The sequence below is a fragment of the Terrapene carolina genome, unplaced genomic scaffold, assembly GCF_002925995.2.
Source record: "Terrapene carolina triunguis isolate 2854851 unplaced genomic scaffold, T_m_triunguis-2.0 Scaffold42, whole genome shotgun sequence".
Classification (NCBI taxonomy): Eukaryota; Metazoa; Chordata; order Testudines; family Emydidae; genus Terrapene; species Terrapene triunguis.
Genome location: NW_020664393.1, coordinates 64,831,681 through 64,844,159, shown reverse-complemented (window position 1 = coordinate 64,844,159; position 12,479 = coordinate 64,831,681). Strand labels below are relative to the sequence as shown.

At 42.0% G+C, this 12,479-nt stretch overlaps 1 protein-coding gene across 1 annotated transcript in view; it reads right to left on the bottom strand.

The window, feature by feature from the left end:
* Positions 1 to 3,180: 3,180 nt before the first annotated feature.
* Positions 3,181 to 12,479, bottom strand: part of LOC112105722 — a 17,421-nt gene continuing 8,122 nt past the window's right edge. The window contains exons 10-23 of the mRNA XM_026653180.1: positions 11,941 to 12,094; positions 10,507 to 10,715; positions 9,084 to 9,201; positions 7,753 to 7,958; positions 6,993 to 7,110; positions 6,748 to 6,914; positions 6,548 to 6,648; positions 6,339 to 6,466; positions 6,154 to 6,204; positions 5,886 to 6,069; positions 5,673 to 5,796; positions 4,553 to 4,655; positions 4,200 to 4,308; positions 3,181 to 3,298 (exon numbers count right to left, since the gene is read on the bottom strand). Of these exons, the coding sequence (XP_026508965.1) occupies positions 4,205 to 4,308; positions 4,553 to 4,655; positions 5,673 to 5,796; positions 5,886 to 6,069; positions 6,154 to 6,204; positions 6,339 to 6,466; positions 6,548 to 6,648; positions 6,748 to 6,914; positions 6,993 to 7,110; positions 7,753 to 7,958; positions 9,084 to 9,201; positions 10,507 to 10,715; positions 11,941 to 12,094 (1,767 nt within the window). The 3' untranslated portion in view covers positions 3,181 to 3,298; positions 4,200 to 4,204. The remainder of the gene's footprint in view (positions 3,299 to 4,199; positions 4,309 to 4,552; positions 4,656 to 5,672; positions 5,797 to 5,885; positions 6,070 to 6,153; positions 6,205 to 6,338; positions 6,467 to 6,547; positions 6,649 to 6,747; positions 6,915 to 6,992; positions 7,111 to 7,752; positions 7,959 to 9,083; positions 9,202 to 10,506; positions 10,716 to 11,940; positions 12,095 to 12,479) is intronic.

Here is a 12,479-nt window from a genome sequence, read left to right as displayed (position 1 = left end):
GTTTCTTCCAGTATCTGGAACAATCATTTCTTTCTCATCTCTTGTTTGATCAGAGACATGGAAAAGAGGAAGATCGTGGACCTCTGTAGTACCCTACTACACTAGTTTTTGATGTGGAGTTAACTTTTCCCAGAAGGGAGTGAGCACTGGTACAGCCCTCACACATTCAACTCTATTGCAGGGACTAAATAACTTCCACATTCAAAGAAAGTTAGACACAATGATACTGTTGCAGCTCAGCAAGCCACAGGTGTTAGAGAATCTAGGCTGTGAAATGTTTCAGTGGTAGCCATGTTGGTCTGTATCAGCAAAAACAACGAGGAGTCCTTGTGGCACCTTAGAGACTAACAAATTTATTTGGGCATAAGATTTCGTGGGCTAGAACCCACTTCATCAGATACATGGAGCGGAAAATACAGGAGCAGGTATAAATACTTGAACAGGTGTGAGTTGCCTTACCAAGTGTGAGATCAGTCAGACAATTCAATTAACAGCAGGATACCCATGGAGGAAAAATAACTTTTGAAAGTTGTGAAATGATACCCTAACTTCTCTTATTCTTACCTAGCTAGAGGGTAGAGAGATTTGCAATCATAGTAGATGGATTGAAAAGAATCAGTCATTCTAAATGGAAAGTCTTGGGACATTAAAGGGAAAAATGACTAAGCTTGTGCCCTTTTTTTTGTGTGTGCTTCTTTATGGTGCATGTTTTCCTCTCCCAACTGCTTTTTTAAACTCAAAGTGACAAAGAACTTGAGAGTTGGTGGACCTTGGAGGGAAAGATTTTAACCCAAGCCTTACAGAGTGATAAATTAACAGTATCTGTGCAGGACTATGGATACCTCAGAGACCTCTGTTCAGAGTGCAGCTATAATTAAAAAATACACAACCAGATGTTAGAATGCATATGGAATAGGATGGAGAATAATACCATTACTTACTCGTTGAGTCTGCTCTGGAATAGTGTGTGCAATACTGGTCCTGTGTCTCAAAAATGGAGAGGGTCAGAAAAGGTCTAACCTCTTAAGATGAGACCTTCACAGAAGGCAGCTTGTCCCACATCTCCCTGCAAGGAGATTTCCTGCATCTTCCCCAGAAAAAGTTAGTGCTGGCCAGTGTTGGTGATCATACTAGGTGGACCCTGGTTTGACACAGTTTGGCAATTCCTCTCTTTCTAAAAATGGCTGCTTTTATCACACACTGTTTTTTCATTAGGGCAGCAATCTTGTGCTGGGGTCCACTATCGCGGTCAACCATTCAGAACTCAACATCCGCATAGGAAATGCCCCCACAACACTGTCTAGACTGAACAAGAGGGTATGGCAAAACAACAAACTGACAGAACACACAAAGATCTGTGTGTATCGTGCATGTTATCGGCACACTTTTGTTTGGGAGTGAGACATAGACCTTATATGCTCATCAGGAAAAGAGGCTCAACAGCTTTCATATGCGTTGCCTTCGTCGAATCTTTGGAATCTCCTGGAGGGACAGAGTCACCAACACTGAGGTGCTCAAGTGGGCCAGCATACCCAGCATGCAAACACTCCTCAAACAGAGGCACCTCTGCTGGCTTGACCATGTGTCCTGAATGAATGATGGGCACATCCCAAAGGACATCCTCTACGGTGAATTGGCATCTGGAAAAAGACCCAAAGGACGCCCAAAATTGCATTTCAAGAATGTGTGCAGGCAAGACCTCAAAGAAATGGACATGGATGTGGACCAATGGGAAGATCGCACTCAGGACCGCAGCCTTTGGAAACAAGAACTTAAAGGTCTCTGGAGTTACGCAAGAAAGCTGTCCAGCTTAGCAGAGGAGAAAAGAGCTTGCAGAAGGCAGAGCCCAAAGGGTTGAAACATCACCTTTAAATGTGACAGATGCAGCAGAGATTGCAGCACTCTCTCGAGTGCGTCTCTTCAGCCGCAGCTGCCATAAAACCAACTGAGTAAATTCATTACCTCTCAGGGGCACATACCCATGGTCTCTCAAGTCTGAAGGATGCCTACTACTTGGAGCAACAGCAGCAGCTGCCGCCCTTCAGAGGAAAGCAACACTTCACTCAATACTGCCCAGAACTTTTTACTACAGTGAGACTATGGGAAAGGAGACTTGACTCAGAGCTAGGCCAAGACTCCCACTCCTACTGGAGATTGAAGAGGGCCTATAGTATATGAGGAATACCCTCCAATATGGCAGGGCAGATGGAGTTCTCACATTGCTCTTTACAGCATGGGCATTGTATAGCTGGTTTTCCCTACAGGACCTTTGTCCTTGACTTTAGGCAGAGTTTGCTCCCCCTCTGCAAAATATGGAGGTGGACTACTTCCCATTCTCACTGGAGTGAAGGAGTCTGATCCTATACTAGGATGATACAAAGTCTGATTCATTGCTTCATGAAGAGCAGACTTGCATGGAATAGCTTCTGTGCATCTAATGCATAGTCTCCCCCCAGCCTCTCGAGGGAGTCAGAGTGGTCAGCTATAAAGGCTATAGGATAACTAGTCAGATGGTACATCTACACTGTGATCTAGGGGCATGATTCCCAGCTTGCATACACATTGAGCTAGCATGAGTATAAATAGCATAAACAGGAGTGGCATGACTTAAAGGCCTGTCAAGTACAAAACAGCCTGAAACTGGTGGGTATGTACTCAGTCCAGCTTGCCACTGCCCATGTTTCTTGACTACATTGCCATTTACACTCTCACTAGCTTGATGAGAGTTAGTGTGAGTATGTGAACATGAGCTGGGAATATCAACTGGTAGTGTAGTTGCAGCCTGTACCGAATCTGATTTATTTTCTGGACAGCCAGTTTAAAGGTGTATCCAAGGCTAGTGTGTGTGTGCGCGTGTGTGCGCACACACACACACACACACACACTCTAGAGAACTTGACAGTGGATGAGTTGGTGTTTTAGTGATGATAGGAATCCATTCTCCCTTTTGCACAGTTGCTGTTATTGTACACTGACAGGTACAGGAAAGCGAGACCCCTTCCTTCGAGTATCTAGTTTATATTAAGCTTGTGCCAGCACTAGATGCATCAGTATCCAGGCTGAGAGTTTGTACTGAGAGAAGAGAGCACAGCCTGTTAAATTTTACAGGGAACAAACCATAAACGTGGGGATCCTGTTAGGCACACGTTCTGTGTATTTATTTATTTACAGTAGCTTGTGTGTATTGTTTCAGATTTGCACTTTACCCTTCATGAAAATCAGTTTATGAAGTAATAATAAAGCAGCTATGATCAGACACAGGAGGAGTCCAGTGGACAGCAAGTTTATGTGTCAGCATCTGGAAGAGAGGAAAAATGTTATTTTGTTGCTTGATTTTTGTAGAGCTCTCCAGTAGAGGAAACATGACACTTGATATACTAGTAATTTGCAGTTCATCAGTCTTGCAGTGCTGGGTCCAAGAGTTTGGTCTCACTTCTAGCAAGCCATAGTTCTGATCACCTTCAAGAACAGATAGGGCTAGCTTACTATGTGTTTGTACGTTCCCTAGCACAGTAGAGCGCCAACTAAATTCAGGGTCTCTAAACCCTATTGTAAACACATGTAGATCAACTGATCAGTGAATTCTGGCTGCTAGAGAGTGTGATTGTATGAAGCTAGTCCTTCACCGAGACAGAAGAAACTGTAGGTTGACATTTTCAATTCAGTCTGGGGGGATTAAGATATCTCTTCCATTAAAATGGGAGGTCTGTCTAAATGTACACATCTTTTTCTTTAGTGGCGTTTTCTACTCCAGTGAAATGGGGATATTGTGTAAATTGGGCCTGAAGCTTAGTTGAAAATGTTGAGGCTTCATGTTTGTTTGGCTACAAGCCAGTTGTAAATTGTATAGATCAGGGGTCGGCAATCTTTCAGAAGTAGTGTGCCAAGTCTTCATTTATTCACTCTAATTTAAGGTTTCACGTGCCAATAATACATTTTAACGTTTTTAGAACGTCTCTTTCTATAAGTCTAGAATATATAACTAAACTATTGTATGTAAAGTAAATAAGGTTTTAAAAATGTTTAAGAAGCTTCATTTTAAATGAAATTAAAATGCAGAGCCCCCCGGACCGGTGGCCAGAACCCAGGCAGTGTGAGTGTCACTGAATATCAGCTCGCATGCAGCCTTTGGCACACGTGCCATAGGTTGCCTACCCCTGGTATAGATGAATACAGGCAATAAGCCCCAATGTTCTCACCTAGTTTAGTCGTGTATGTTTTTCTCCTCAGTTGGTTGAGGATGAACAATCCAGACTGGCCCAGCCAATACATAACCGTGGAGACCAGAATATGGTTCAGAGTGCTGATCTAGAAAGTTTTACAAGATTGTTATTGACAGAATAAAGGACCATAGATACTGTAGTCTGACTGGCTTTAAATCTACTGAGATTCTGAAGTTGTCAAGTACTAGTGTTTTACATTATCAGCTCAAGGTCACAGGAGTCAGTTAGTATAGAGGATCAGAGTTTTAAAGCTATTTAGGCACCTTGCTACCTTTAAAAATCTAGCCAGAGTATTTTAAGCATGGCCAAATAGCCCCGTGTAAACCTACCCATCCTCTTCCTGTTAGGGTCACACCGGCCTCCACAGGTCCAAATGTTGCCAGATGATACTTTAGGAGGAGAGCAAACTGTGACTGTGCAGTGCAAGTGCACCTGAGAAGAAAGGAGAACTACTTGTTAGTATGGGATCTATTTGCTTTTACTTTTCACCTACCACTTACCAAACCTATGCTTGTAAAGGGCCACGTCTATCGGAGTGGGCATTGGATTTCTACTTCTGTGTTAAGGATCTTTTTATATGAAAGAGGTCGAGACAGGACCCACTAGCCATGCAGAGGCTGTACAGAAACTGAATCTATAGTGCCAGGTGTGGCTGCCTGCTTATTAAGAAGCTCATGCCAAAATTGCCTCATGTTGGTTTCCAGTGAGTTGAAGGGATGTTACCTGAGGTTGAAATGGCAAGGTTGTTTTTTGGCCTGGTTACTTGAGGCAGCTACTATCAGTGCTAGAATCCACTCCGTTTAGAATGGGAAGAGCTACTGGCAAGGCATCCTAAGGTGAACAGCTCTTGACTGTCACCTGTTTCCTTCCCTCACCAGGCTTGCCAGAGGCACAGGTTAGCATTTTAGGCATCCTGCCAATCCACCTTTTCCTCTGCCCTCCCCACTAGCCAGGCATTTAAGTGAACTGTTGGAGGGGATGGGATAGATGCAAGTGAGCTGAGTGGTATTTCATATGGCTGTTATGGCACGTGCTGGTTTGCCTGGTTGACTTTGTGCCAGATATTTGAGTTGAGCACCAGGAGTCCGATCCTATAAAAAAAGTCAAACTGTATGAGTTATATTTCCATACCAGGCCCTTTACTTTACTCCAGCAAGTGCCACTTTAAATCACTAAAGCTGTGCAAGGCAAATTTTGGCTTTTGAGGAACCAGCCAAACTAAAGTGCACATCAGTCAGGCTTATTGGTCTGTCAACAGTTCCTTAGCTGGCTAAGTCATAAGCTCAGTGTTACCCTGAAGACGCTTAAATTGGGCCTCTTTTCAGAGAGGAAGTTAGGTTAACACTTTAAAGTTTGTTCCTCAGTATAAATATATTTCCTCAGTTTAGAGGATACAAGTGTTAAGGTATCATTTCACAGCCTAGATTCTCTAATTTCTCTTAATCTTACCTGTCCCAGCAGAGGTATCAGCATCCTTACTGCCAGTCTTTTAAAGTGAGTGGGATGTTTCACTCTCCTACTAACAGATACTGGATAGAACTCTGTAACACATTTGTTGTTTTCGTTCCCACAGCTATTTGAGAGATCAGAGCAACAGCACAGTTAGAAGTGATCAAGATGCTTCTCATGAACAGTTTTGTCATTTAAGCTACTTCTACTTGCCCATCCACAGTAATGTTCCATTGTGAGGTGCTTTTGAAGTCTGAAGACCAAGTCATCCAGCAGTTATTCAAGTGTAATTCAACATTGGGTTCCTCATCTTTTAGCTCTACCTCAAAAAACATGGGCTCCAAGGAAGATTTAACTATTGTCAAATTTGGTTCATAAAGTTCCATGAAAGATTCATCTTGAAAAGAATGGGTTTGGGGATTTTGTTAATCAATTTAAGACTCATTTGATACTATCCTAGTTTTCAAAGAAGGAAGCTTACCTTTGGATACCCTTGTGATTATATTCAGAACTTGTCTGGTCCTTCTGTGTCCTACAGGAGATAAAGTTAAGGATGGGCTTTTATAAGAAGCCTCGAGATAAGAGTGCTTACAACCACTAGAGTCACACAAATGTTTTAAACTGGACGGGGGGCGGGGGGGGGGGAAGAGGAGAAGAGTGATCTACCTGCAACACTTGATCTCACCATCATTGTACCATAGCCAAAACGAGGGGATCCATTTGTAGGTAGATCGCTAACCATAGCAATATGCATCAGTCTCTCTTTTGTTGGGTAATAGCACAAGACTGTCAATCTACAATAAGAGAATTATTGTAGACACTTTCCAGACACGATCACTATACTGAGTGGAGTCAGTGAGCAGGAGGAGTCCTACCTATAATCTGGATCTCTTGTGATTTTAGGTGGTCCCCATGCTGGGAGAATCTCTTTCTCATAAGATATTTCATTTTCATAAATAATGTGATCACCTTCAAACTGTGCAAGCCAAAAATGGATTAGAATTTGAGTTTACTCAGAGAGTAAAAAAAAAAAAAAAAAAAAAAAAAAAACACACACCTCTTCACAGTTGCTTACCTTTAGTGAAGTGCCGCAAGTGGAGACATGGAACTGGAAGAAGGCTTGTTCTTCATTAAATTCTTTGGGCTTGCAGGTGCTGTCTTTCAGTTTTATTTTGCCCATATCAATGGAAGGAATAGTCTTCATTGGGGCAGATACTGTTACAGTTCCATTAGGGTAGCACACTAAGAAAGTCAGAGAGGCTGTTAGATTCAGGAAAGCCATCGAGTTCCATGCTGTAGCTCAAGACCTATATAGCTTACCTATAAATTCTGAAGAATTAAAATTGCAGCTCACAGAAAATATTTTTATGGTCTCCAAAGTATTTGCTTTCCTGAGTGCAAGATCAAACCTAGTTTTGAGTCTCTGAAAGGACACTTCCTGTAAAGAAAGTGACAATATTTCTCCAGTGAAAATAGTTTACCGATCAGAGAGAGACTGCTCTCTTTAGTTTGATGCTACTTTAAACACTAGCAAAGATAAAAAACATTTGAGACAAGCGTGAAGACTTAAGCCTGGTCCAACCTGGGTCATAAGTCAAGTTTACTAGTGCAGACTTGTTAGGCCTGGTACCAGCTGCATACGTTTTGACTGGCTATTGTAGAGTAGCCTAGATGTGTATTATAATCTAGATTTTTACATGGGCTAAATGCAACTTTAGCCTAGTCACTCTGTTAGCAGGAATTCTTTAGCAAGAATCATGTTTCAACATGGTGCCTGACCCAATATGGACAGGACATTTGTCTTAACACCTGACAATTTTGTGTTTGCTTCATATGTATGGGGACCACTTGAGCCATTGCACTGTGTAAATGAATGCAGTGGAATCATAGGTCAGGAGTCAGATCTCTTGTTGTGGTTGTGTTTACTCTACTTATTGGAAAGTCATTTATTTCCCCTTGATATTTTCTGCATTAGAAGTGGTTACTGTAACATTACAAGACAAGCTTGGGAGTGAAATGCCTTTCCTTCCTGATAAGAAATCTTTTAGATACCCAAAGCCTTACAACGTAGTCTACATACCTCATAGATAATCCCCATAGTAAACAGAGGTACTTGCAACACCAGATGGGTAGAATTGGTCGTCAGGAGATACCTATTTGAGAGCACAGTTTGCTGATTCAGAAGTTTGTTACCAACATACAGGTTCCAGTACTGATACAGAGCTGAAACGGGAACTGCTAGATACAGGTTCTCTTTATCACAGTAACCAACTGCTTCTGGTAGTTCTGTGAAAGAAGACAGGACATAGATTGGACATACAGTTTTAGTTACGGCATTAATTCTTATCATGGAGAAATCATTTGTATTGATACTACAGATTGTATTAGATACCTAGTATCATTTTAGACTGCAAGGTATTGCATCCAAGACATGGCCAAAAGTCCCAGTTGATTAGCAACTGCCCGACTGACATCAGGCTAAACTACAACTTTGGTAAGACTAGTGGGGCTTTATTTTATCTCAGCCTCCTTTCACCTCAACTCAAAACATGTTTTCTAAGTGTATGTCTACACCCAGCCGCTAGTTCGGCGGCTGGGAATCGAAGTTCTGGGTTCGACTTATTGCGTCTTGTCTGGACGCGATAAGTCGAACCAGGAAGTGATCGCCGTCGACTGCGGTACTCCAGCTATACGAGAGGAGTACTGCGGCGTCGACGGGGGAGCCTGCCTGCCGCGTGTGGACCGAGGTAAGTTCGAACTAAGGTACTTCGACTTCAGCTACGTTATTCACGTAGCTGAAGTTGCGTACCTTAGTTCGAATTGGGGGGGTAAGTGTAGACCAGGCCTCAGATGAAGGCACTACAGTCAGAAGGATGTGTAGCCGGGCGCATTGTAAAACCCAGAAGTTGGAGAGAAAGTCAACTACTAAGACCTACTACTTGGCAATCTGATCTACTTTGAGCAATTTTGCCATTTCTAGAGTTTACAGAGCTGTGTCTGGGCCAGTTGAACTTTACCCTGGATGTAAAAGCTGGGTGATTTCAGCTTGTCCTAATGTAAATATCTGGAAAATATTACCAGTAGATGCAATGATACTAAAGTTGATTGGGTTTGTCTAGTTTCACATCCTCACTGGATTTGGCTAGCCATTTTTTTTAAACGTGGTGCCTGACCCATGACTAGGTTTTTATTGCTTATAGCATCTTCAGGGCAGATAATTAGACTTGACAGAATGAAGAACTGCCATCTGAAAAGCAGCAAGCTAGCTATATTGCCAATAATGAGCAATAATAGAGTGGGATTTTTCCAAAAAGCTCTCATCATTGGCCTAATTTAGTTTCCATTGGAAATCAATGAAAATCCTCCCCATACTATACCAGTCTCAGTCAGTCAGTACGGGAGGAAGCTTACCAATATCAGCAACCACACATTCTATTTCTGCTGGATGATTATATGGTTTCATTTCAGGACCCACATCTAAAGTATAGTTAACACGGAGGGTATATTTTGTTTCATTTCTATTCACATACTGAAAGAAAGTTAGAAGAGAGTGAGGGGTCAGCAGCATTTGCTTCCAGCACAGACAAGAATGTATTTGCTGCGCACACATACATTTGTTCCCCACAATAGAAAATGACATTGATCTTACTGCTTCACATAACAGCTCTGTATGAGCTGGGGCAAGACTGTGTTGAAGTGTTTGCATTTAACCACCCATTTCAAAACACAAGGAGGTTAGATCACCCACCTAAACTTATGCCCTTTTACAAACTTGTGCTGCAAACGTGCCCAGCTCCAGGCTTCCACATCTTCTTGTAATCTGTCTAGTATCTGCTCAAGTCACAGTTTGAACTGCATTATGTAAAAAGCAGGTTCATGAATGGCTGGATGTTTGTTGGACAAGGAACAGATCACTTTGTTTTTCTAAGTTAGGCAGTCCTATCCCGACAGGCAGTTATTTAATAGATTGGATAAGATCCTGCTGCTGAACAATGTGTGCATGACTCCTATCCCAGTTAACAGAAGCATCGGAAGAAGCCATAGTTTGTACGTCATTTAGTCACACCTGAAGTTGCATTTTGCCCATAGTCCTATACCGGGCAGGGCAGATGATCAAGACTTTCTAAACAGAATATGAATTCAGATCAGGCTAGTGAGCCCTTCGTTGACATTGCATGGTTGGTGGTTATTGGTGCCAGATGTATGTTTTGAGCAATGGCTGCCCTAACATGTTCACATGACAGTCATAATGTGTCATGATCTCCCACATCATAGCAGAGCTGGTTGGGAATTGTCCAACAAAGTGGTTTTTGCTGGAAGTTAAAGTGATGATTCATCAAACCCAGAACTGTTTGCAATTGATTTTGACTCTAAAGTTTTTTGAAGTGTCAAAAAGTTTGTTTTTAAATGTAGGTTCTGTCTACCCTACAACCTAGGGGTGTGATTCCCAGTTAGCATACACATACTTTCGCTAGCGAGAGTATAAATAGTAGTGAAGCCACAGAAGGATGAGCAGCAGCATCCTGAGTGCAAACCCACCTGAACCCCATGGGTACCTAAGTGGTACAGCCAAGCCATGCCGCCACCACTCTCATTGAGCTAGCATAAGTATATGTATATGAGCTGGTAATCACACCCCTAGCTTGTTGTGTAGCTGTAGCATTATGTTAAATTATAGTACATGTAAAATGGTTGAAACCAAAGTGAGGCATTTGGGGTTCATGAAAATTTGAGATTTTTAATTTTTGTCCTGAAAGTTTCAATATCTTGAAAGTTTGTGGGATGGGAAGAACAGTTTCCTACTGAGTGCTACATTGTAGCTACCTTATCTTACCTCCTTCAGAACAGTAGGATCATCAAAAGGCACTTCTAAGTTAAATCCCTTTGTTCCATTGGGGAAAGTAATTTCATAAACTTTGTACCCATGACGCTCTGCCTCTCTTGGAGAAAGTGGCACATTTTCTATTGTGATTGTCACCAGAGAGACGTCAGGAAGAAAAGATCCAAATGCAACATCAAATGTTCTCTTCTCTGGAAGAGTATCTGTTAGGTTGATAGCATATAGTTACTGCAAATGCTTATCTATTACTGTAGGACAATTAGAAGCCTCCCATTTTGCTGTGCTCAAGGGAGCTTATCTAGCGGTCAACTCTTAATGGTTCTATTATTAATGTTCTAGTCTGAGCTACTCTGATTACATAGGAATTTTTACCCCAAGCGATGGAAGATTAAATATACACAACACGCTTGAAGGAATGTAAGTGTAATTACTTTCTAGAGATCTATTATAAGAGTCCAATGACATCTCTGTGTTACAGGCAGGGAATCGAGACTGGACAGATATTTGGAATATGTAATAAGGTAGTGCTACTACATTAAAAGCATCCCTTTGATTTAAAAAATAAATTATCCAGGTAACTATAAAGATGTCAAGTCATAATGATGTAACAAGAGATGAGCTTTTGAAAAACGGAGTGGCAAGCACTCTATTCCAAAAGTAATGATTATAGGCGTAAGGTTGGGAGGATGAGACATCCCTCCTCATTTGACGCACCCCGCAGACATTCTTTCCCTACAGTTGGTTAGTCACACTTTGCATGATCTTTCCCATTGGGCCCCACTTAAAGGCTCAATGGAAAACATTGGTGGAATTAGGGCTTTTCTTCACTACAGGCTAAATCGGCGCTGCTGTGATTGATGCAGCGGTGTCAATTTAATGGGTTTGGTGAAGTGCTCTCCCGTCGACTTCAGTACTCCACCTCAACAAGAGACGGAAGCTATGCTGACGGGAGACACTCTCTGGTCGACATAGCGCGGTGAAGATACAGCTGTAAGTGGATCTAAGCTACATTGACTTAAGTCACGTAACTTACATAGCTTAAATAGAGTAATTTAGATCAATTTATCACGTTAGTGTAGACAAGGCCTTATTGTGGCAGAATCTGGTGTTCTAATCAGCAACTCGCATCAAATCCCTAGTGATTATTCTCCATTTTGCCCCTTATTTGCAGATCTTAACCATAAGGAAGTATCTGCGTGTAACAGAATTGTTTAGTTTTATCAAGATTTAGATCTAGACATTCACGTCACCTGAGAGCCAGCTAGCTAGCTAACTAAATGAAACTTCCCAGTTAAGTGAAGAATTTTGGTTGGTATAAATTCACAGCAGAGGCAACACTAATAACTCATTAGAGACAAAGAAAAACAAAAACAAAAAAAGAAAGATGAGCACCATCTTATTATTGAGCTAGCCAGAGGAGTGACTTACTGTTGATGACTGTCGGTATTCGAGGCATGAAAGGTGTAGTGATGGGCTTGATCACAGTGTACTTAGTCATATGCCAATCTACATCTGTCCAAGTGTGCTCCAAGAATAAGTTGATGCTATAGATTACGCCATGGACTCCATTGGCTACAGTGCTCTAGGAGACAAGATTTTAGACATACCAAGTAGTATTGAGCATGGATACGGCTGCAGGTTTGTTACCGGGGGGGTGGGGAAGTCACAGGCAGCCTGATTTTCCCATTTGTCCATGACTTTTTCCTCTGTGCTCCAGGTCAGTGTCTGACCCAACTCTCCATTATGATTGGAGGGATGTCTCCCATTTTGTCCTTTAACTTTGGTAATTTGCTAGGGTGGGCCATCATTTTCAGAGTAGAGCTGGCTTGTGTTACAAACTGTCTTGGTGCAAGGTATCCTGCAGACACACTGCAAAGTTAAAACAATGAGGAGTCCTTGTGGCCCCTTAGAGACTAACAAATTTATTTGGGCATAAGCTTTTGTGGGCTAAAACCCACTTCATCAGA